This window comes from Drosophila mauritiana, chromosome 3R, assembly GCF_004382145.1.
Source record: "Drosophila mauritiana strain mau12 chromosome 3R, ASM438214v1, whole genome shotgun sequence".
Lineage (NCBI taxonomy): Eukaryota > Metazoa > Arthropoda > Insecta > Diptera > Drosophilidae > Drosophila > Drosophila mauritiana.
The window spans coordinates 1,999,642-2,021,189 of record NC_046670.1 but is presented as its reverse complement, the minus strand read 5'-3'; the positions used below and the strand labels follow the sequence as shown (position 1 = coordinate 2,021,189).

General features: G+C 41.4%; 1 protein-coding gene and 1 long non-coding RNA gene across 10 annotated transcripts in view; both read right to left on the bottom strand.

Moving 5' to 3' along the window:
• Window positions 1-17,494, bottom strand: part of LOC117145161 — a 36,819-nt gene extending 19,325 nt beyond the window's left edge. Inside the window, exons 1-3 of one of the 8 annotated variants that reach the window (XR_004459703.1) lie at window positions 17,355-17,494; window positions 16,627-16,811; window positions 5,802-5,855 (exon numbers count right to left, since the gene is read on the bottom strand). This is a non-coding gene — a long non-coding RNA (uncharacterized LOC117145161). The other 7 variants (XR_004459702.1, XR_004459704.1, XR_004459705.1 and 4 more) reach the window with 7 other exon arrangements.
• Window positions 17,495-18,575: 1,081 nt separating this feature from the next.
• On the bottom strand, window positions 18,576-21,520 carry LOC117144837 (protein spartin). Of its 2 annotated transcripts, XM_033310229.1 has the most exons (4): window positions 21,213-21,520; window positions 19,673-20,810; window positions 19,093-19,399; window positions 18,576-18,927 (listed from the first exon to the last, which is right to left on the bottom strand). In XM_033310229.1, the coding sequence occupies exons 2-4, from the start codon at window positions 20,793-20,795 to the stop codon at window positions 18,696-18,698; spliced, it is 1,662 nt and encodes a 553-aa protein (XP_033166120.1). In that variant the 5' UTR covers window positions 20,796-20,810; window positions 21,213-21,520; the 3' UTR covers window positions 18,576-18,695. The 2 variants fall into 2 exon arrangements, with proteins under 2 accessions (XP_033166120.1, XP_033166121.1); XM_033310230.1 differs by lacking the exon at window positions 21,213-21,520 and having other exon boundaries at window positions 18,848-18,927; window positions 19,017-19,399.
• Between the last annotated feature and the right edge of the window lie 28 nt (window positions 21,521-21,548).

Here is a 21,548-nt window from a genome sequence, read left to right as displayed (position 1 = left end):
TGGCTCGGTCAGATCAGTCAGCCATATAGAACATTGACATATCGGGTGAGATCGCAGCGTGCCACAGCGAAAAAAGCTATACGAGTATACATATGGTTGGAAATGGAGGCGGGGCCAGAAAGGAAAGGCATATCGATATGCAAAAACCACACATTAAAAATGCCCCTTTCTCCCCTTTTACCCTTTCTCCACACAAAAGCGGAACTCGGTTGGACGGTAACCTTAGACAACGTAAAGCGAAAGCAGAAAAAATCAGCAAAATACCCAAGACGTGTAGTAGACAAAAGCGCATAAGTTTCCGTTGACCGTTAATTAAAGCCACAAAAGACAGAAGCTTGGCCTGAAATAGTCACATACACTCGGAAACTCATTTTCGGTAGAAGGTAAAAAGATCTGTAGCTTCCCAGGTCACCAGGCAACCACGAATGAATACGGAACTCGAAAATAATTTTGGGCCAGCTCAAGATTAGTTCCTACTTACTTTCCGAAGTTCGAAAATGTGATCGTGAGCTATGCAGATATTTTCAATAAACTTATGTATCTTCGACGCAAAACACTCATTCATTACACCAACGCACTGGAAAAGAATCTAGCCATTCTCCAATTGTGTGGGACATTTTAGAAATCTGTGCTCGTTTTAGCCCCACCCTCAACCACATATGGCCATAAAACACAACACAGCTGCATTAGAAATTGCAACCTGAACTCCTTGCAAGATCAAAGCCAATTGCAAAAATGGAGCAGCACGCGCTCCACGCGCTCCAATTCGTCCAAAAGCCAAGAGAAGCGGAGCAGAAGTTGGGGATAAGAAGTCGCTGGGGGCGTAATGGGGATGAAAAGGTTCGGCATCGCCCATTAAGCCTGCGTCAATCCAGCGTCGCCGCTAACTGTTTGATTAGGGATCAGTCGCCAAACACTTCCCTCTTAAAGTTGAAAGGACAACGAACTGCAAATGTCCTATAGTAACAATGATTTATCAATCCCAAATATCAGGGAAACATACTGTTAATTGGGAGTATTCTAATTATGGCAAAAAATGAATATGATGATAAGGACAGAGGATCGATCGTCCTTCTTCCGCGTCCGTTTGGATATTAAAATAAGTACGTATTTATTTGGGAAGGGTATGCAAAGCGATTTGCGGCAGCTGTGCACAATTTATGTTGCAAGAGCAGCTCCGGCCAAAGCAGCTGAAAAGAGAGTTGCACATGGATGCTGGATGCTGGATGCTGTTTTGGCCGCAAGTCAGCTGCAGCGGTTACTTTACTTTTCTGGGAGACTGTTGGTAGCAACGACCAGGCCCCGGTGCTTGCAACATAACACGCATATGGAGGAGAAATTGTGCCAATTTGTTTGTTGCTTTTGTTGCGGCGGGCAAAGGCAACCACAAAGCGACGACCGACAAGCGACAAGAAGTGTCTATATGGCGGCATTATTGATGATGACAGAAATGTGTCGTTGCTGGAAAAGCATTTTCTATGCGCAGCTGTGCCAGAAAGACATTTGAAGCCGTTCGCTCTCTTGCCATGAACCTCCGATCGTATCCAGAGTCAAAGTCACAGCTCAAGTTCCCCGGTTGCCCAGGAACCATCTCTTCAGGAACCACACAGAAAGCACAAATAGTTTAATTCCTAAGGATTATAAAAGATTTGTATTTTCACCACAACTAACATTTTCTTTATGTATCCACATAAGTGTTGTTGAAGAATTAATCCATATATGTGAATACCCTCTCAATTGATTTCAGTTAGAAAAAAATCATAGTTCTTTGTTTATAATATAAAATATATATTTTAATATATTCAAATAAAAGAATATGTATAATAATCGTACTATATGAAAAACTATATGCAATTATAAACTTATTAACACATAAAATGAAAGGATACAACTTCCTAACTTATATATTTTAAAATTTACAAAGCCCACCAAAGACATTCAAATATTCTAATACATAGTACTAGTTTCCAATAGCTAAAATATAAAACCAATATCTTTTTTTCCGTGCAACTGAAGCAACCAGTTGTTGATTAGCAAAATGGGCCTTGAGGATCGCGCGAACTTCTCCTCTTTCTCTTTTTTTTCGATGGGCAATATTTATGTCATTCATTAATTTTCATGTCTAAAAGAGTTTAAGGCGTACAGCCGCAATGACCTTGTGTGTAAATTTTAATCAGCACATCCTAAAGGAAAGAAAAGGAGACTGGTTTTGTCAGGCATGTGGATGATGAGCCGAGATTCGTGACTCATCCGACCAGCCAGCTCGAGTTATGGCCGCTAAGATCTTTGCATGCGGAACTTGCGCACAGGGGAGACGACCCAGCATCACTTTGATGGACAGGCACAATTGGGCTACAGGAAAGCGAGCTACGTGGTCGTCGCAATGAAAACTATACGATATACGATATCATATATCATCTCGAGAAATTCGTTGGAAGTCCGGAAAGCGGAGTACGAAATCAAGCTAGAAGTTAAGAAGCCCACAGTCGCCGTCAAGCGCTCAAGAACGACACATCATTGTCACCTTCGCGTCATCATCAGATACGGATACAGATTTGGCTGTGCGATACCAAAAATTAGCAAATGGTTATTTTTATAATTTTATTAAAACGACAACGAGTCAGAAAAGTGCCAGAAAGAAAATGGCAAGAGACGTAGCAAAAAACAAAAGCTCACGAATCAGAACCAAAAAGAAGGTAAATGCCAACAAACACAAACAATGAAACATCTGAAAATGAAAATTAACATGATTATCTTGAATTCCAGTGTTCCCAAATTTGTGTAAGTTTTTTCGTCTGTATCTTAATCCGAATTTATAGAATGGTGCACGTTTGGTTCCGACTTTCGTATGCGCCTTCATGCAGATTATTCAGTTCAGTCCATTCATTTAAAGCAAATCATTCATGCGAAATCGGCACGTCCATTTCCATATTCTTTGACTGCTCTGTTCATTCGCCGCTTTTTTTTGCATTCACTAATTTATGAAATTTTGTCGATACTACACGCTCATGTTTATACCCGTTACTCGTCCGTATACTAGATTCGTTGAAAGGTATGAAGGCGACGAGTCGATTTAGCCATGTCCATCCTTCTGTCCTTCTGGCCATATGAGCATCGAGATCTCGGAAGATTTTGTGTGAAGCTATGCAAATATATGTATGTTTTCTTCAAAACCAGCGTCTTGTCACCTTTTCAACCAAAGTCGTAAACCCAGAGGTGAGTTGGAGTACAGAAAGAATGGCGGTTTAAAACGACCCAATTCGACGGGGCTTAATTTAAATGAAAGAAAACCAAAGTCACAGCGATTTAATGCTACCAAAAACTGCGACGGTGGTAATGAGGGGAAACTTTCGTTGCTATCGGCTGAATCACGAGACCAAAACGCTTGTCAAGACAGTGCCACCTACCTGCAGAGATACTTATCGGGCAGCATTTTCCCAAACTTCAAATTATCAATTACATCTACAAGAAAACGCATTTGATTTTCCGACATCTCCTTATATAATCCACTAGCCCCAGCAAACTCGCTGCAAATGACTGGTACAACCACAAAAAAAACTATTATTTTTATTTCAACCACGCCGAGAAATATGCGTGGGAATTGAGTTGAGAAAATTTCTTGTTTACAAGCAAGCAAAAGCAGTGGCAATAATAATATTAACGAGAAAGGTGAAAAATAGACACAAAACCATCTCTGGCGGAAACAAATGAAGTCTAACCATTTTGCTACTGTTTGGCCCGAAGTGAGTGTGAAGAACCACCTGAAGTGGCTCTGCCAGAAAGCCAAGATCCGAAGAGGCCAGGCCACTGGAGAGTAGCGGAGTCATCAGCGCGTTTGTGGTCGTCACCATCATCATCATCATCACCGAGGTACAAACCTCCAGATAACCCCACTCAAATATTCCTGCAACTGATCATTACCGTTGCCACATGGCTCATTGCGATTACTTTGCCCTGGAAATATTGTATTTCACGGACATGCATCTTTTATATTTCAATTAGAAGATTCCTGGACCATCACTTACTGGCAGGTAATAAAAATATAATATAATATAAGATAATAAAGAGATCTATATATAATATATAATATAAATGTCTTAGGTTTGCAAAAGCCTTCATTTTATTACAAACTTTAAGAAATTCCTGACCATCTCCGAATGGGTTTTCAAGTACCCTGTTTTTGGGCATAACCTCTTCCGCAGCTTGTTTTGCCCAACTTAAAATATGAAAGGCTTTGACAACTTCAAACGACAAGTTCTGAGAAAAGAGTATCTGTTTTGTTTTCACCAAAGCTTACTTAGTAAATTTGTTTCTGAAGGCAAACAAAATACACTCCAAGTCTTTCGACGTCTGAAATACAAAAAACCAATTCTAAAGAGGGATCATAAAAGAGTGCTAAGAACCACAGATTTGAACGAATAAAGACGAACTTCAAAATGACTGTGATGAGTGTCTATTCAAACACCTAAGATATATACACAAATGGATAACAATACGTTTGTTGCCCTCTCAAATCAGTCCCACGTCCATCAAACTTTGTTTCATACCTGACTTAAATTTGACTTTCAAAACACGTGTCACCAAAATCTAAAAATTATTATTATGCATATCATATTATTCATCGAAGTAACATAAAAGTGGACCTGTGAACTTGTCGTTTATTTTATGAATAATTTAAAAAACATATAAATGCTCAGCTCGTAATTTAATAGAAAGTGCCTTTTGAGTTTGTTTGCTCGAAGGGACTGGAATCGGGGAAATTATTGAATTGCTGAGCATTTTACTTTGGAAAAAGACATAAAAGACTCATCGACCAAAGGCGAGAAAATAAAGTCCAAAGACAGATTTGGAGATTTGTTAAATACCCTAATAATATAATAATATATATGGTATACTCCAGGTATAATGGCCATACATTTCCGATTTCTCAAATGCTAAAATTGTAAATTGGAAGTTTTTGTTTTTGGCAAATTCTGATAGTTTTGTTGTCCCATAAATTCTGTTTTCCCAAAATGTCCCAGCAGCAAAAGGAAAATACGAAAACAGAATACAAATACGCAGTTCTCGATTTTTAGACGCCTTTCCTCGGCGTTTTCACACCGAAAATCAGAAGAAACGGGAAAAATTCCTGTCTGGCTAAGACAGGGAGCTCTCTACAAATATCTCGGATATGCCTGTGCTTATATATAGCTGCATATACGCATATATATTTATATGGAACGTATTTTCATCTAATTTCCTTCATTTCCATCCACATGCCTTGCTCTATTTTTGTGAGGCGCATTTTTAGCGCTGTTTTCGTCGTCGTATTCTTCTTTCTATAACTCAATTTTCATTGCATTTTCATTTTTCTCCTACATACATATATCTATTTGGCTTCTTTTCGGGTTTCGAGTTTTTATGGCTTTTTATTTGGCCTGCTCTATTTCTGTGTACATTGTTTTCGTTTGTGCTTGTCTGGCAAGCATTAAAATCGAAATAAAAGCTTTTTCCATTTTATTGTTTAGGGGGCAGCCTTAACTTGAACTTCTACTCTTCTTCCATTTCACTATTTTAAATCGTACGCTCTACAAAGTTTTCTGATTTTTCACCGCATTATCAAAAATCTACAGACCTAAATCGTTGAATCTCTTATTTGAATGATAATCACATGAAAGACGGAGATTTGAATTATTTCTTGATTAAAGAAGTTGAACATTTTTATGGCCGAGCTCGTTAACTTTCGATTGCAAACTGATTTATAAATGTTACAATTTATGTATGTTTCATTTTATATTTTAATCAAGACAAGAATGACTTACCTTTCAAAGCAGTAAGGTTTCCTTCTTCGAATTCTCTGGTGTCTAAATTAAAAACTGCAAGAAAATAATACAATCGAGAGATACATTGAATAAATTATATTGGAATAAAGTACAGATGGAACAAATTAATGATTAAGATTAAGATGAAGTAATTGGGCTGCGTTTATGAAGGCAAAAGAAATACTAATATATTTAATAGGTGCTTGCACATCGTACGATTTCAGCATGCCGCTCAAATGAATAATATCATTTATCATACTTTTTAATATTCTAAAAATTTATTACAGACTGCATAATTTGCACAACCAAAAATGCGTAACACCCTCGACAGCTAGGCAGCCGATATTTTAATTTTTGCGCAGCCAAGAACTCAAAATTCCTGAAGATCAGCCAGGCAGGGCGAAAAGGCACCGAAATAGTTGCTATTTTTGTTGATTTTTTGTTCATTTGACAGCTCGACATCAAGTGAAGAATTACAGAAAATTATGCAGGCGAGAGAAGACACCGAAGAATCGGCGAGATTGGCATCTACCGGCGAATCAATAATGATTGAACGCGTTGTTTGCTTGATTCTCAAACAATTAAATTTGACGACGATCATTCCCATTCATTCGAGAAATGCCGCAGGCTAAGCACAGTCATAGCGATATTCTTGACAAATCTTCCAACTTGTACAGCAAACAAATTGTTCTTCGCGGTTTCGGTTTCCGTTGGATTATTGGGGCCAACTCTCCCAGGCCTTTTCAATTAAGATGAACGAAAATGAACTCGGTTGTCGTCATTTCGGGGTGCAAAAATAAACATTTTTATTGCCCGCATGGCGCCAAGCAAAGATGTATCTTGTATCTGGAAGAGCAGCGCCGATGTGTAAATTAAGAAAGAACCAAGTAGCGGGCAAATATTCGTGTGCTTTGTGCCAGTTGCTAATAAATATGCAATTAAAACGCACAGAAGAAACATCTCGACGCACGCAGAGTAATTGAGAAAATGTTAGCCAAACGGCGATGATTTCGCAGATTCATCCGGTGAAGATCAAACGCCGTGAGCCCAAAGGGTTGACATCATTTACTAAATTGATCATAAAATGGAAACGAGGCGTGCGGATATAAATTCAATTGCGTGCCTACGAAGTACGAAATTTTTCAATTGTTGTTTCAGATGGTTAAGAAATGAACCCATTCAGGGACTCGTTTGTGAGAACTTAGGAAAAACACTAGCTCTCTGCAAATATTCGTAAATAGGGAATAAATAAACACAATTCCAATCCGATATTGGTATTACACAGTTCTGTTAAATTTAAAAAGGTAAAACATGGTGCTCTTCGTTTATTAGAACACTTTACGCCTCGTTAATTGACAGAATGAAGAACGACGAACTTTCTTTAGCCAAAAAACCCAGTTAAGCCCCAATTCAATAGCACGAACCTGGAAGGGGCAGGGGAACCTGGCCAATATGGTCAGGCGTCGAAAGACTTTCTTCGTTCATCAAAAATCCATAAAGCTAGCCAGACATTTTCACCAAAAGAATGGCGGCAGAACAAACCTATAGTACGTGCTATATCCCCCATCCCCCCAAATGTCTTTATAAAAAGCTAATCAATGAACCGAGTGCCAAGGCAGACATACAAATACATTCAAGTAGGCTTTATAAAAATGCAAGCAATTACAACTATCAGGGAAAAACATCGTGACAAAAATGATAATTGTTTGTAAATTAGACGACAGAGGCGACCAACGTTAAAAAGAAAGTTGTTATGTGGCATTTTTTGATCTTAATAGACCTGCAAGAAAAAGAAAATATCAAGTCAAAACAAATTTAAGACACTTCAAGCTCATCTAGACAAAAGCTGCAAGAACAGCGAACCGTTGCATGTAAAGTGCATTTGGCTTTAACTTGATGGAAAATGTTTTCTTTTCGGTGTGATGTGGCTTTCCATGATATAATTTACAGCTGTACAATTGCACTTCACCATTAATGCTTGCTTTGAAAGTTGCCCTTCCGATAAGATGGTTCCTGGCCATTAGAGTATTTACGAGCCACAAGGCCAAAGAAAAGACAAAAGAAATGGTGTTACACCTGCTATAGTTGATTTTTCAATTTTATGATACACATTCTGAGCCAGAAACCTCTAAATCTAGTTTACTATCTTATCAACACAAGAATGAAAGCAAAATAACGGTTTTATTAATTATACGTAATGTTTCTAACTACGTGATTGTTCTTTATTGAATTAATATTTCCCAAAAGAGCACTATACCCTCCTTGTTCACAAGTTACGTGTATGATTCCATTTTTAAAAGGGGCTTACAATTTAATCTCATCGCCTTCTAGTACTTATTTGTGCTATAAAAATGGAAATAATCAGTTTTTAAGGACAATCACTATATTTGTTCTTTAGATAACATAATTTCACTAGCATAGCAAGCCCATGAAAATGCAGTTAACTGCGAATTTGTCGCTTAAATAGCGTCTATTTCAGTGCACTCGTGACCAGTTAAGACAACCAGTTAGTAATACTTAGTATTCACTCGGAAATGACTGATTGGTAGGAAACTATGGCAAGTTCCACAAAGACTACCAACTGATAAGCTAAACGGGGCCTCCCCTTTCACCTGAGGGTCTAAAAATAAACCATGAGTGTTGCGTTTACGGATGGGCACTAGCGGAAATTGACCATTTGGTTTAACGTGGCTCAAAGACCTTTGACAGTGTTGGCCAATGCAAGCTGGGGAGTGGCGTGGTCTCCTCCCCTCCCCTCCCCCCTTTCATTTGCTCCCGAACGCCGATGTTGATCAATGGCTGGTCATTCAATTTTGTAAGCAAAGCGTAAACTGATTGTGATCGAAGGCTGCAAGCTCCGTGAAAACCTCAGCGGACAGCCAGCTGCAGTCACTGAACTTGCAACAACGGCAGCAGGATGAGGCAGAACTGGAGGGAGGCAGGCAAGGGAGACGTCAAAAGGCCAACAAACGCACGCATACCAAGACCCGCACACATGGCCAAGATTGTCTGGGGGCCAACTAATAACAAACAACCGGCTTTCGCAGCGAGGCGCGAACAGAGAAAAATGTACAGTGAAAACTCACACGAATTCCACGTATCGAAATGTGTAAGTGCTGAAAGAAAAATAAATGGTTGAATTCATTATGAACCACCAATCTTAGGAGCGTAAATTAGATAAATTTACAATATTTCTTAGAATTAAAAAACAATTGTATGCCGTATTTGAGGTGAGCTAACGCTTAATTAACGCTCAATGGTTATAAGTATTATTAAAAATAAGAAGGAACGCTATAGTCAAGTTCCTGAACTATCAGAGATTCCCAAACAGACGTACGGACAGCTGGAGTCTACAAGATTGTATATACTTCTCTCTCCGAGTAAGCACAGGATTTAGAATATTTAAGGTCTATAGACTATATATAGTGTGGAAAAACGCAAATTACTGTTCCGAACTGAACTTGCGTACTCGAATACTATTGATATACTTATTGGGTCTTGACTGTACCGAGGGAGAAAGGAGAAGCAAGGAGGAGCAGTGGGAGTTAAAGAAAAGTTTGTTTACATTGGAGCCAGCGATTTTCGACCGCCACAAACTCGTTGCCGAGCATTCGCGTAAGTCACTCCCAGTTGACGGCTAATGCTGTGATGTTGCTGCTGCTGCTGCTGCGACTGCTGATGTTGCCGCAGCAAATTGCGCGAGTTCCTTGGCAGCCACTATGGAGCACATGCACATCTGTCGTCACATTGGAGCAGTTGTCGCTTCGCAACACTGTTTTCCCGCGAGGTGAAGGCCGCAAAAAACTCGATCCGAGCCCCACTCTTTGGGGCTTCTCGAAGCCAAGTCACCATAATTGCATGGCCCGCATCACAGCGAGGAATTTTCAGCAAAGAGCCGACCGAGAGCGCAGCTCTTGGCCATAACGAATTTGCAATAATGCCCATTTCCAGCACGTCACCACCCCTCCCACCAACCAGGCAACCACACCATTCCCCCTGCCCCAATCGCCCTTGGCTCCACTCAGCTCCGAGTGCATTTTCCGCTTAAACTACACTTCATTTAAATTTTCCCCAAGCAAATTTTCATTGCCCTTTGGGGGCCTCACCTTCGCGTGGAAGAAGGAAATGCATTTGCGTAGCCCGAAGTACTGAATCTTTGGCAAATGGCTTTAGGTCATCAGCTGGGCGAAAAAGTGCGCATTTCTGTGATTTCTGAAATACACATCAAATCCTTTAAATAGTTATTCCTTTGACCCCTAGAGTAAGAAGGTAGTACTTACTTAGTAAGTAAGTATAAGTAAGTAAGTAACTAAGTAGGTATCACGTACAAGTTCGATTTTTAAAATTGACAATATTCGAAATTGAGCAGATGGAATCTATTTGGCATATCAAACTACGTGACAAAACAGGTCCTTACTGCTTTTCACTCGCTACAGCCGGCATACCTTCCGTCTTAGCATTAATGAGTATCTGATAGTCCGGACACTACTTCTATTTTGTAATCTTATGTATTACAGAATTAGCAATTTAAGCTATAAACAATTAAACCTTTCAAGATCCACCTACACAAACCATTTAATTTGATGTTTAATGCATATAACAATCCAAAATGACCTCCCATCGGATGATTTTCTGTTGAAACTGCAACATGCACATTCACATTGGTGGCAGACAATTCAACTGGCTTTTATTTTTTCTTATTTATTAGAGTTGCTCGACTCTTCGTGCCACAGCCGAGCCAAAAACAACTGCAACAGTTAATAGTAAATTGGCTCTATAGAAATAAAAGTGAAACTTTTCCCAGCGAGAGAAATTTTTGCATTCAAGCGAAATGAAGCTCTGCTGAGTAGGAAAGTGTTCGTTTGCGCTCGTAAGAACATAGTTAAACAATTAGTCAGGCACTTAATAACAATGCCACGTTGGTAATCCGAACCCTCCAGATCGGTCACTGTTCGTCGAAACAGTGAAGTAATTCGAGACCATTTATCAAAAATTAACAACCGAAGTAAAACCAAAAAGCATGCGACAGAACTAAAAGTTATGCGATTATCATCATGGCAGCTGGAGTCCATACGAGTAAGACGCCCTAAAAAGCCGAACGCGAAGGTCTCCGGCAAGATCTGGTTTTACGGTTCCCCCGAATCGACTTTGACATGTGACCCCCAACCCCACGCCCCAGTTTGACCTTCACAACAGCCGAAAAGAAGAAAAGACCAGCAGGCGTAGTACATACGGCTGGCCATTTAAGCCAAAATTCAACGCTTTATGATAATTGCGCGGCAAGGGGGATGGAGTTCAAATTGATCGATTACTCAAATTGGGCACTTCTCTCATTGCACTCCTGGACATTTCAAGTAGTTCCCCTTTCCTGAACTTTTCACTTTATCTACACAGCACAGCAATGGCCATCAATAAACCACATTTTTGTTGGTTATGACTGGGCGATATACTCGTAGATAGTTAAACGAATGGCATTAGCTTATCGTTGGCACTTTCTATATACAAACCTCTTTCTACAACAATATTTTTAGTTGCAACAACATTAGGAATATATTACCGTAGTCGTCGAAAAAATGTATGACTAAATTATTTGTCATCGTCACTCTTTTCTCACCTCGTTAAGCAAGTCCAATAAACGTTTTTTAATTAACTACAGACTTTTTAAAATACTTTAAAATTTTGATCTTTTAGCTCTGCTCTCCACATCATATTGACTTACTACACAAAAGCCCAAGTCAAAAAATAAATAGGAACCTAATTGGTTTAAGAATGTAAACAGAGTTGCTTTATTGTACCTGCGAGGTGGGCTGGTGGGGCGATGTGCCGCTAAGTAAATAGACAACTTAACGTTCCTCTGATAATTGCTGATAAACGTTGACGCTGCATTATATATGGACTGAGTCCCCTCTGTTGACTCTAATCAAGCGCCCTCTCGCTCAGCTTATACAAATATAATCCGACTGCGGCGCAGTTCTAGGTGCAATCAGAGCTCGCTATTTGCATAAATGGGTCGCTGGACAAAGCGGAGAACGGCCGGGTGATAAGACTCGCCTGAAGGTTGCGAGGTGTGAATAGTGTCATTTTTAAATTGGATCGCAGAACCAAAGGCAGGATGAGTAAAGATAGGGATATGTTCACCCACACAGGAAATGGCAAGGAAAATCCAAGTGCTTACTCGATATCAAGGCGCATTATCCTATGCTTCTTCACGTACCACACATCCACACATATTTATTTGCCCTGTTTTTGCTTCCACCTGGTTTGGTGCCTACCCTAAGGTATTAAATATTCACTCGTTTTCCGCCATTTATCCCGAACACAACCGACACTCATTCCTGAGGTTAACTTGACGCGTCAAGTCCGCAAAGGGATGTGAGCCACATTCGGGCCAACTGATAAGAGCACCAGCCGACAGACTTCCGAGCTGAAGTTCGGAGCACAGGAACGGGAAAGGGAACATCGAAAGCAATTTCCATGCAAACTTAGGTCATTTGTTGGGCCCCCAAAGGAGCCATATCTGTGGTATACATAAAGACACATATATGCACGGCTCTACCTAACTGTAATACCGACGAATCCGATTCTATATAGGTCACAAGCTGTCGACTCCATTGCATTGGCAGTCCGTGCGGATGTGAGGGTGTAAGGGGTGTGCGGGCCGAAGAGAGCACATAACTCCATTGCACTCGTTTTTGGGTTCGGGAGCGACGGCCCCAAACCAGCGAACAGCTGCTTTTCCCCACCCCCATCGCACAGTTAACAGCAGCTGTTGGGGGCTAACAGGGGTGGGGTTGGGATAGGTTGGCTGGAAATAGGGGTGGCTTTTCGCATCCGAAAAACATAATATACCAACTTTGAAGATTCGCGGCATGCAGACGTCTTAGGAAATACAAAATACTGTGCAGCGTAGTATTATATTTTCGAACATAACATTTCTCGATCATCAGCTGCCATACAAAATATTTAAGTTAACAGAACCAAACTTTCAACTTCTGGGCGTTGTACACACAACAAACGCCTGTGGCAATGAATTCAGCCAGTGCTCATGGAGCTAGGTCAACAGTTAGTATTCCATGTAAGCTGGTACATAAATGGCTATATACAGTTCTCGCGCATATTTATATATGCTAAATACAATGTAAATGGAAAAGTATCCTTTGAGTGGGTGGCTGCTGGAACTACAGCGCCCATGTTTCACTTTCATTCCTGGGGAATTGGGGCGCCGATATGAGGAATAGTTATGCAATTGAAGTTTTCAGTTACTGCACTCCGTTGTGGGCATTAAAAATCAATTAAATTATCCGGATGCCATCAAAATCGGTCTTTGTTTCCGTTTCAAAGTTGTTCAAAGGGTATATAAATAAGACCAAAGCAAATCTTCTCCTTAAAACGAATTAAAAATACGAACTTGAAAACTAATCGCTCTTTAATGATAAGCGGGCCACGTAGACCCAACTTAACAATCCGGTTGCATTTTAATTATACGGCTAGCTCACGGATACCAACTAATAAATACTCATCGGGCGCCATTAATTTACTGGGATTTGATAGGAAAGACTTCGCCCAAAAGTCAGTAGGGTCTCAGAAGCCTAGTTTAAAAACCCCGGCTAAAGAACACTGAAAAAAATGGTATTGCGTGTTAATTTATTTATAATTCAAAAAATTATATCTAGCCACAATAAATTATTCAAAGACCACCATTAATAAACTGTGTAATTTTAAATTTTATAAGGAAGAAATTTCTATTCAGACATAGAATTTCTTTCAGTGCGCCTAAAATCACCCGCCGCGGCATTTCTGCCCATTGAGAAAACCAGGAGCGAGGCAGACACAGGCAAGTGCAGTTTCCATTTTCCAGGCCTGCGTGCGTGAGAAAATGGAAATGGTTGAAATAGCAGGTAAGTTAATAAGCTGGCTGTGCCACCAATGCGTTCAGAGCGTTTTCTCTAAATACCTCCATTGTTTCAGATTTCCGCCGACGACGACAGACAAGAGGCGTTCGGCGTGGAACAAAACCATTCGCTTTTCTGAACAACCTGTCCGAGAGTCCGGGGGTTCTCCCACTCTGCTCACACACACTGGCTTCCAAGAGTGGTCACTAGCTGGACCGTTTGTACAATAATTGCACAAGTGTCACTCGCACTGCCCGGTGAAACAGGTAGGCGACGAGCCCAAACTGGGCCCATATGGGTGGCCACGGCAGCAGATGGCAGTGACAAGTGCTTTTGGTTATTGTTATGAAAGAGCCGGACTCGAGCAGAAATGGTTACGAAATCGGATACCAGATAGCACCTCCCAGAAGGGAAGAGTTGAGCCTGTGTGCGCCAAGCACAAGCACAAGGCTTAAAACAAGTCATTCTGATTTGGATAAGGTACTCTAGTTTTAAGAAATTACATGACAATCGCTAAATTTCGATCTTTTCTTTCACACTCAAAGATACTCATTATATTTGATCCTATCTTTCTAGCTTTTGAAGATAGACGTTTCATACTCACTTTGTTTACGTTTTAACCAACCAATTGCGAGTATGTTTGGATTAAAGTAGAGAAAATTAGTCCGAAAGAGAGACTAGCTTAGTTAACAAATGAAAATGAAATGTTTTCCTCTATGTAATTCTGATTACCAAACAAAATGAGCCAGGCAAAAAAAAAAAGCAAAACCGGGCTTCAAATCTGCCCCAACGGGCAGACAAAACAACTCGAAGACAAATGGCCATAAAATGAAAATTGCAACTTTGGAAATTATGCGGCAAACAAGTTTTGAGCAGCCGCGGCATTTGGGCAGTTGCGGCGGCGCCAATTTCCACGGCGAGTTTTCAGTGGAGTGGCGGGGGAAAATGCACAAGCTGGCGGGACACCCTTTTTCTCCGGTTCCCTAGCTGCAGCTACTCCTATTTGTACCATTAAGACCGCTTCCGTCTTTGAGGCAAACTGAACTCACATAAATTGACGCACGAGGCGCGCAAAAACAATAAGATGGGAAAAGCATAAACAAAACAGCAGCGGCGGAAAAGCTCGTCGAAAAACAGACGGTGAGGAAAATACCCACCGACGAGAGAAGTGGAAAGTACACTTGAAACAAAAATGTAATCCGATTTTGGACTTTGTGTAAAATCAACTTTTAAACATTTATCATTTTTATAGCACATGGTTTGAACCAATAAATATTTAACTAAAAATGTATAAAACCGTATGCAAACAATAGGATTTCTTAATCATACTATTCAATCGCATTTTAGAGGAAAATATTGAAAAGCACGAGAGCGGGTGGCGCAGCTTTGAATTGATTTTCATGTTAGGGCACAGAAATAATCACATTCGCTTGGGAAAGTGCTCCGGAAAATTGTGTAACGTGTAACGACCCGCACGCCCCTCTCCCACAATCGCCCTGCCAATCGTGGCAAGAAATTGCCAACCACTGTCACCCGGAGGAATTTATTACTCCTCTTGTGGGTAGTGCACGCTATGAGTGAACGAAACCTTCGAAAACCAAAAAAAAACGTTTCTTCCTTTTTGAAAATCATTTTCCAGGCACCAGAACTTGGGAATTGGGAATTCGAGTTGTGTAAGTACATACATACATTATTAGAAGAGTTTTTCAGATTTTGAAACCCAAGTTCGGAAAGACGATGAACTCCATATCGCCGGCGAGTGTGTAACCCACTCCAGCCCTTTCAAATGCCTTTCTCCTGTCCCATCACCTTCATCATTCAATCCACCCGATCCAATCTAGTCCAACGCCCTTGCCGCCGGGTTTGCTCCGAAAGTCGACTTGGGCTGCTCGAAACGCAAATGAAGCATGAAGCATGAAGCCTGAAATATTAGCCAAGTGCACGGCTGGCGAAAAATGCGTCGCCCTGTCGCACAACTAGGCAACCCTGGCAGCTGCATTCCGCAAATGCAATCAAACCAACTTTCCAATGATGGATTTTTTCTTTCGATTATAATTCAGCCGTTTTTCCCCGTCTTTTTGCCATTACCTTATTAGCTAAAAACCTGTAGCCTGTAGCTCGGGCGATGACGATAATGATGATATCAAATAAATGACTAGGCGCCCGAGTGCTGCAAGTTTGAGCGGTGAGAAAATTGGCATGCAAAGTGAAAATGTTTTGGGGAAAAAACCTATCAAAGCCAACACAGAAACGCATGTCGAGGGTGTCGAAATGTTTTCGAGACACATTTGTCGAACATCAAAGCTGGGCACTGGAGATGCGAAAGCCAACAGATCGGTGGATGGATCGCAAGAATGTACAACGCAAGCTCAAAAGCCTTGCTCCAAAACACGAGCCTCCATCTACAAGTTCCGCCTGACCAACACGATCCAGGTCCCAGTATGCTGCTTGAGGTCATATCCCTAGTCCTGGTCATCACAACGTTATTTTGCTGCTACTGTTGCGTCAGATGAATGGATCCAACCGATCCGCTCAATGAAGAAAGATCTCCGAGGGAAATACGACTTTTTGATATCCATTACAGTGCGACATAACAGTGTGCCCCGTTAGAAAAGATATTGGTAATCACTTTTCGTTTGGACCTTTTTTAGATACAATTATTTTTGAAGCAGACATAGATGCTGTTAATGAACGTATTTATTGCGGTTAAAAAGTAATGAATAAATATTTCAATATAAACAAATTACAAATAAATTTTCTTCGGTTTCAGGTACAACCAACTAATGTAGTTTACTTGCAGATTTGGATAAAAAAGCACGTTACTAAGAAAATTGGCTACCAAGCCCTTTTCACGGTTTCGAAATGCAGATTTTGAAATCACCAATTCCCTTATTATTTACTTTAGTTATTGTGCAGAAACTGAAAACACTCACCAACAAAATTCGAAGCTCTGTTTGTTGCTGTCACAGATGCTTTTTTTACAGAGTTTTGTCTTGACCGCGGCTACAGTTGTTTTTCGGCATTCAATTACATATAAAAAAAAACAATTCAAGCGACTGGCGATTCAATTGAAACAGCCACTGCAGAGTCCAATAGTTGTTGTTGTTGTTTGGAGCTGCTTTTCGGGATCAGGCCAAAAATCATTAGAAATTTCTATACTCGAGCGAGCAACACGTACACACGCACACACACACACTCGCACACAGCGGCGCACCCACACACACCAGCAAACGCGGGCCAGAAAATAAAACGGAAAACGTGTTTGCCTGTGTACTGTTGTTAGAACTGTTGTTGTTGCTGCGTTCGCAGTTGGCCGTTTACGGCAGTCGTTGTTGTTGTTGCACTGGTAGTTGCTTATACAGGTTGTGCATATGTATTTGTGAGCGAGAAAAACAGTTTTCCGCCGCGCCGTAATTGCAACTACTCAGCTTGGTGGATTGGACGACTCCCGTCAAAATCGGAAATAAAAGGCACTACCCACCCACACCCACACACACGCACACACTTCCGCATGCAGACTCCCCTCACCCACACAAGCGCCGCAGTTGCACCGCGACTGAATTCACGATTTTCCACTGCACAGGTGCAGTGCTACGCAAAACAAAACGCAAGACTCTCGGATCCGAACTCCGTGGCTTTGGGCTTTTCCTGCCTTATTTACCGTGCGCACATATGTACACATTCACATGTATTCATGTACCAGGGGCGAAATCACGTCCGAGCGGGGAACTATGTGCTTGCGCGCCACGCAAAACTCTTAGCCGCCTGCTTTTGGCCGAGTTCAAAACGTACTGCCGAGCGTAGGAATTTGTGGGTTCAAAAATGGGGCGAAGTGTGGCCAGCTGAGGTGGGTCGAATCAGACTACGTGCGGTATTTTTATCTGTCCGCAGGCAGGGTCTCTCTGCATCGCTCTTACGTTTTTCGTTACGTTGTTCGGCGGAAAGGATTCAAAATAATTAACAACTTTCAATTAGAGAGAATGAGAATGAGAATCAATTATATTTTCACCGCTGCGTTGCTCTTAGAAGGCTACTCTATGCCAACTAATCTGCATATTCGGTTACGTTAAGTATTTAGTACGTAAAGTATTGCATACAAAAATTAACGAGATGGATCATGGATAATGGATCAATCTTTGAAGCTTTGGGATCAAATAATATATAATATTATATAAAAATATATGGTTGAGCTTAAAACTAAACCAATTTCAAACTAATTTTTGATTGCGCGTCCCAAAAGTATGCTATACCCATTCCTAATTTCGGCAGGGAACTCGCACGAGAGCTAAATGTTGAAAACAAATGTATTCATATGAGAGTGTTTATTTGCCCTTTTCAGCAATATTTATTAATGAATAATAAGTTAAGAAATCAGATAGCTAAGGAGAGTGTTACCAATTAGGAAATAATGGCAATAACTTCCTTTTCAACAACATAAAAGTCTGTAACTTCAGGCGATCGGAAGCTATTTCAGTAGCTACGAGTATTTAATTAGAATGCTTTTTATTGATTGTCAAACTAAGGCTACATCAATATTTTTTCACAATTTACATGGTACGTTCATACAAAATTCCTTGCTAAAATTGTTAAACCTTTTAAATTAGTAAAAGCGGACTGAGTTATGTATCAAAAATCAGGACATTTTAATTTAAAATCAAAAGATACTCAGTGGTTGGATTGCTAGGAATTTAGAATCTAGTTTATACAAATATACAACTTGAATTAAACTTTTCTCTTTTTAATACTTTGTAGGTTCGGTTTATCCACTCTTACGCCAAGTCTCTGCCTTATTATAAATCATTTTTGAACTCTAAAAAAACGTTTTGATGCAAAATCTTTCGAAATATCTTTTTTATGTAATATTGAATGCTCGTTCGGCGAGTTTGAGAGGAAACATAATATTTATTTATATTTTCTTTTGATTAGAAGCTATAAATGTCATATCAATATTTCAATGTAATATAATAATAATAATATGTGATAAATTCCTTTGGTTTTCCCGCTATTCCTTCAAAGCCCGAAGATCCGGATAGAGAGATCCGGCATTAATATAATGAGATTCCGATTTGCGTAAGTCTCGCTTGTAGTCGCTGACCACAGCTTCTCCGGTTCGTTTTACCATTTTCTTGGCAATGCCCTTCGGGGTTATGTAGTTCACGTTCTGACTGACCACGAAAACGTTGCCCACCGTGTCAAAGGTGCCACTAGCCAGATTCCCCGACTGCTGGCCATATCTGAAATAGCAGATACATGTATGAAAATATATGAAATGTCCACATTATATAGTTTTCTTTTTCGAAGGCGAAAGAAACCTAGTGATTACTTTTAATTCGGACGAAAATTCGTAATGAAATCTGTTTCAAAACTGAATAAGCATTAAGAAGCCAAAGCCAACCCACTTGTGTTCGATTATCTTGACGGAGTTTTCACTGAGGCTGGAGCCCAGGATCTTGGCGGAAGTCTCGAGGCCATCGAACACGGTGCTCACTCCTTCCACGGCTCCTGCCGCGATGGTCATGGCGCCCTCCATGGTGCTATTAGCCTCGCTGGTGTCGTAGCCAAATCCCTTCTGCAGCAGCTTAGAGCCTTGCTCCTGAATGTGAGGAGCCAGGTAGCGGCCGACTGCCATTGAAGCCGTGCCCACCTTTCCAGCTATCCATCCTGTAACTCCGGCTGCGGCGTGCGTCACCTTTTGGGCCACCTCAACTATAAAGAACACAAGTGTAGAACTGGATGCATTAAATCTATCTGTTTGCTGCAGAATAAGTAGTTACTACGGAATAAGTAATTACTAGATATTTCCAAGCCATTGATTACCATGATTATCAAACACAAACACCTTCGATCGAGGTGGAAATGTAGTGACGATCGCATCTTTGACTTCTAATCTAATCTTTTAATTTTAGCGTTACATGCTCCCTCGGAAGCTAACATCCTTCCGCCATAAATACAACTCTTCCCTACTTGGAACTAACTCACCTGAAGTTTGGACGGAGCTGGGCACCTGAGCATCCACCGAGGCTGGCGTCATCTTGGAAATAATATACGGAGTACTCCTAAGCATAAAGCCTCCTGTCTTCTCGGCACCCCGTACCAGGTTACTAGCAATGAAATCAGCCGCACTCACAATGTGTCTGGACACCTGCTCCGATCCGGAAACGGTATCTGAAGCGAGGCCAGCACGTTGGGAGGTCGGAGATTTCAGCTGCTCCACCGTGCCAGCGAGTACGGCCTCCAAAAGGTCAAGAAAGAACTGCTGAAGATCCTCTAGTTCGTCCTCCGTGCGCGAAGTCTGGCCCTCCTTCGTTAGCATCAAACCAAACGCATTGCCCGGCTGCTGGCACTCCATATCCGGAAAAATAAAGGCTCCGTACTCTGTTCGGTAGCAGTTGGTGATCGAGGGAACCAGGGGGTAAAGCCAAATCCCTGCAGCCCCCTCATTTGGCATGGAGCACTGAATGAAGTATATGCCACTGAGGTACTTCCATTTGCCACCAACGGTGCACATTACCAATGACATTGTGGACGAGCCGCTCATGGAGGTAACAGATCCACTGGCTTCGATCCGGTACATTTTGACCTGTGCCCGGAAGAGCTCATCCAGCAGGACTTGGGCGTCCCGAACGGCTAAGAGCTCCCGCAAGCCGGCAGCGAGCTCTCTGTAGGTTTTTGGTGCTCCGCTAGCATTGGCTATGTCATATTGCGTGGAGGGGTTTTCCGCCAGCAACGGCGGCCTCTTTGCATCCACCTCTGCACGACTTTCCTCCGTGGCCTCCACGGCTGAATCATCAATGGATTGGTTCTGGGATCGCAGAATTTTGAGGCGATATCTCAACTCCGTTTCAGCGCTCTTGAGCTTTTGGATAAGCGCACAGGCGTCGTTCCACTCCGTCTGCACGGTGTCGATCTCGTTGGGAAGACCTACTGGAATGCCGAAGGTGTCCTCTATCATACGCATGGCCAGCTCGTAGGCCTCAATGGCTTGGCCGGGGGATTCCTGCTCCTCGTGACTTACAGCCAGGTCCACCTGAGTCATGGCCGCTTTGTAGGCTGTTTTGATGCCAGCATAGGCTTCCAGGAATTCGCTTTCCTCCTCCGCCATCACGGCCTTGAATATCTACGGAGCAGCACAGAAACATTAGATGCTATACAAAAAACGAAGGCCCAATATAAATCTATTATTGTCAATGTCTATGGTTATTTTATAGTTTAGTTATGTGTTATAGTGCAAATTACTACATATTTTGTTGATATTCGTGAGACTTAACAAGCAAACAGAGATTGCAACTAGACGTTTTTGATATTGAAAACGCACTTGCTGGCAGAGATTCATCCCGACGTGGCGGGCAACCGATACCAACTAAAAGGGTGGCCAAAATGCGTCACCAAAGTGGGCATGAGGCGCTTTTTCATCTTCTCCTGCCAGAAAATGAGAGGGACAGCTGCTCTAAATTGAATTGTGGCCAACGAAACCGCTTCCGCCCTTCCGCTGCACTCACCGTCTACCTGTTGCACTCACCTTTGGGTTTTGGTTTGGTCTGATTCGCTGCGGCGACTGAAGCGTTTAATCTGCACTTTGCCCACCAAGTCATCTAGTGATTTGGAAAACAAACAGTGGAACGCTCTCATTCGCTATTTTCTCACTAATTCTACGAAGTATTTTCTGCTCCTGTTTAGTCGCACACCCTGTTATCTTTAAATTGAGAATATCGTTTGTCTAATATCACTTAAATTCGTAAATAACATGCTAGAATGCGTGTTTTCTATTCGAGTTGTGGAATGTTCCGAGTTTTTCCATCTTTGTTTTGATTCGTTTTATTTTCATTGCGAATCGAAACAGCTGTTTAGGAGGCCT

Bases quoted from the DNA above. Each gene is read 5' to 3' on its own strand.
- LOC117144837 (XM_033310229.1), bottom strand. From the start codon at position 20,795: ATGGCGGAGGAGGAAAGCGAATTCCTGGAAGCCTATGCTGGCATCAAA. The intron at 19,400-19,672 runs GTGAGTTAGTTC...TGTTCTTTATAG, and splicing joins CAGCTCCGTCCAAACTTCAG to TTGAGGTGGCCCAAAAGGTG. The intron at 18,928-19,092 runs GTGGGTTGGCTT...CTGCTATTTCAG, and splicing joins GTCAAGATAATCGAACACAA to ATATGGCCAGCAGTCGGGGA.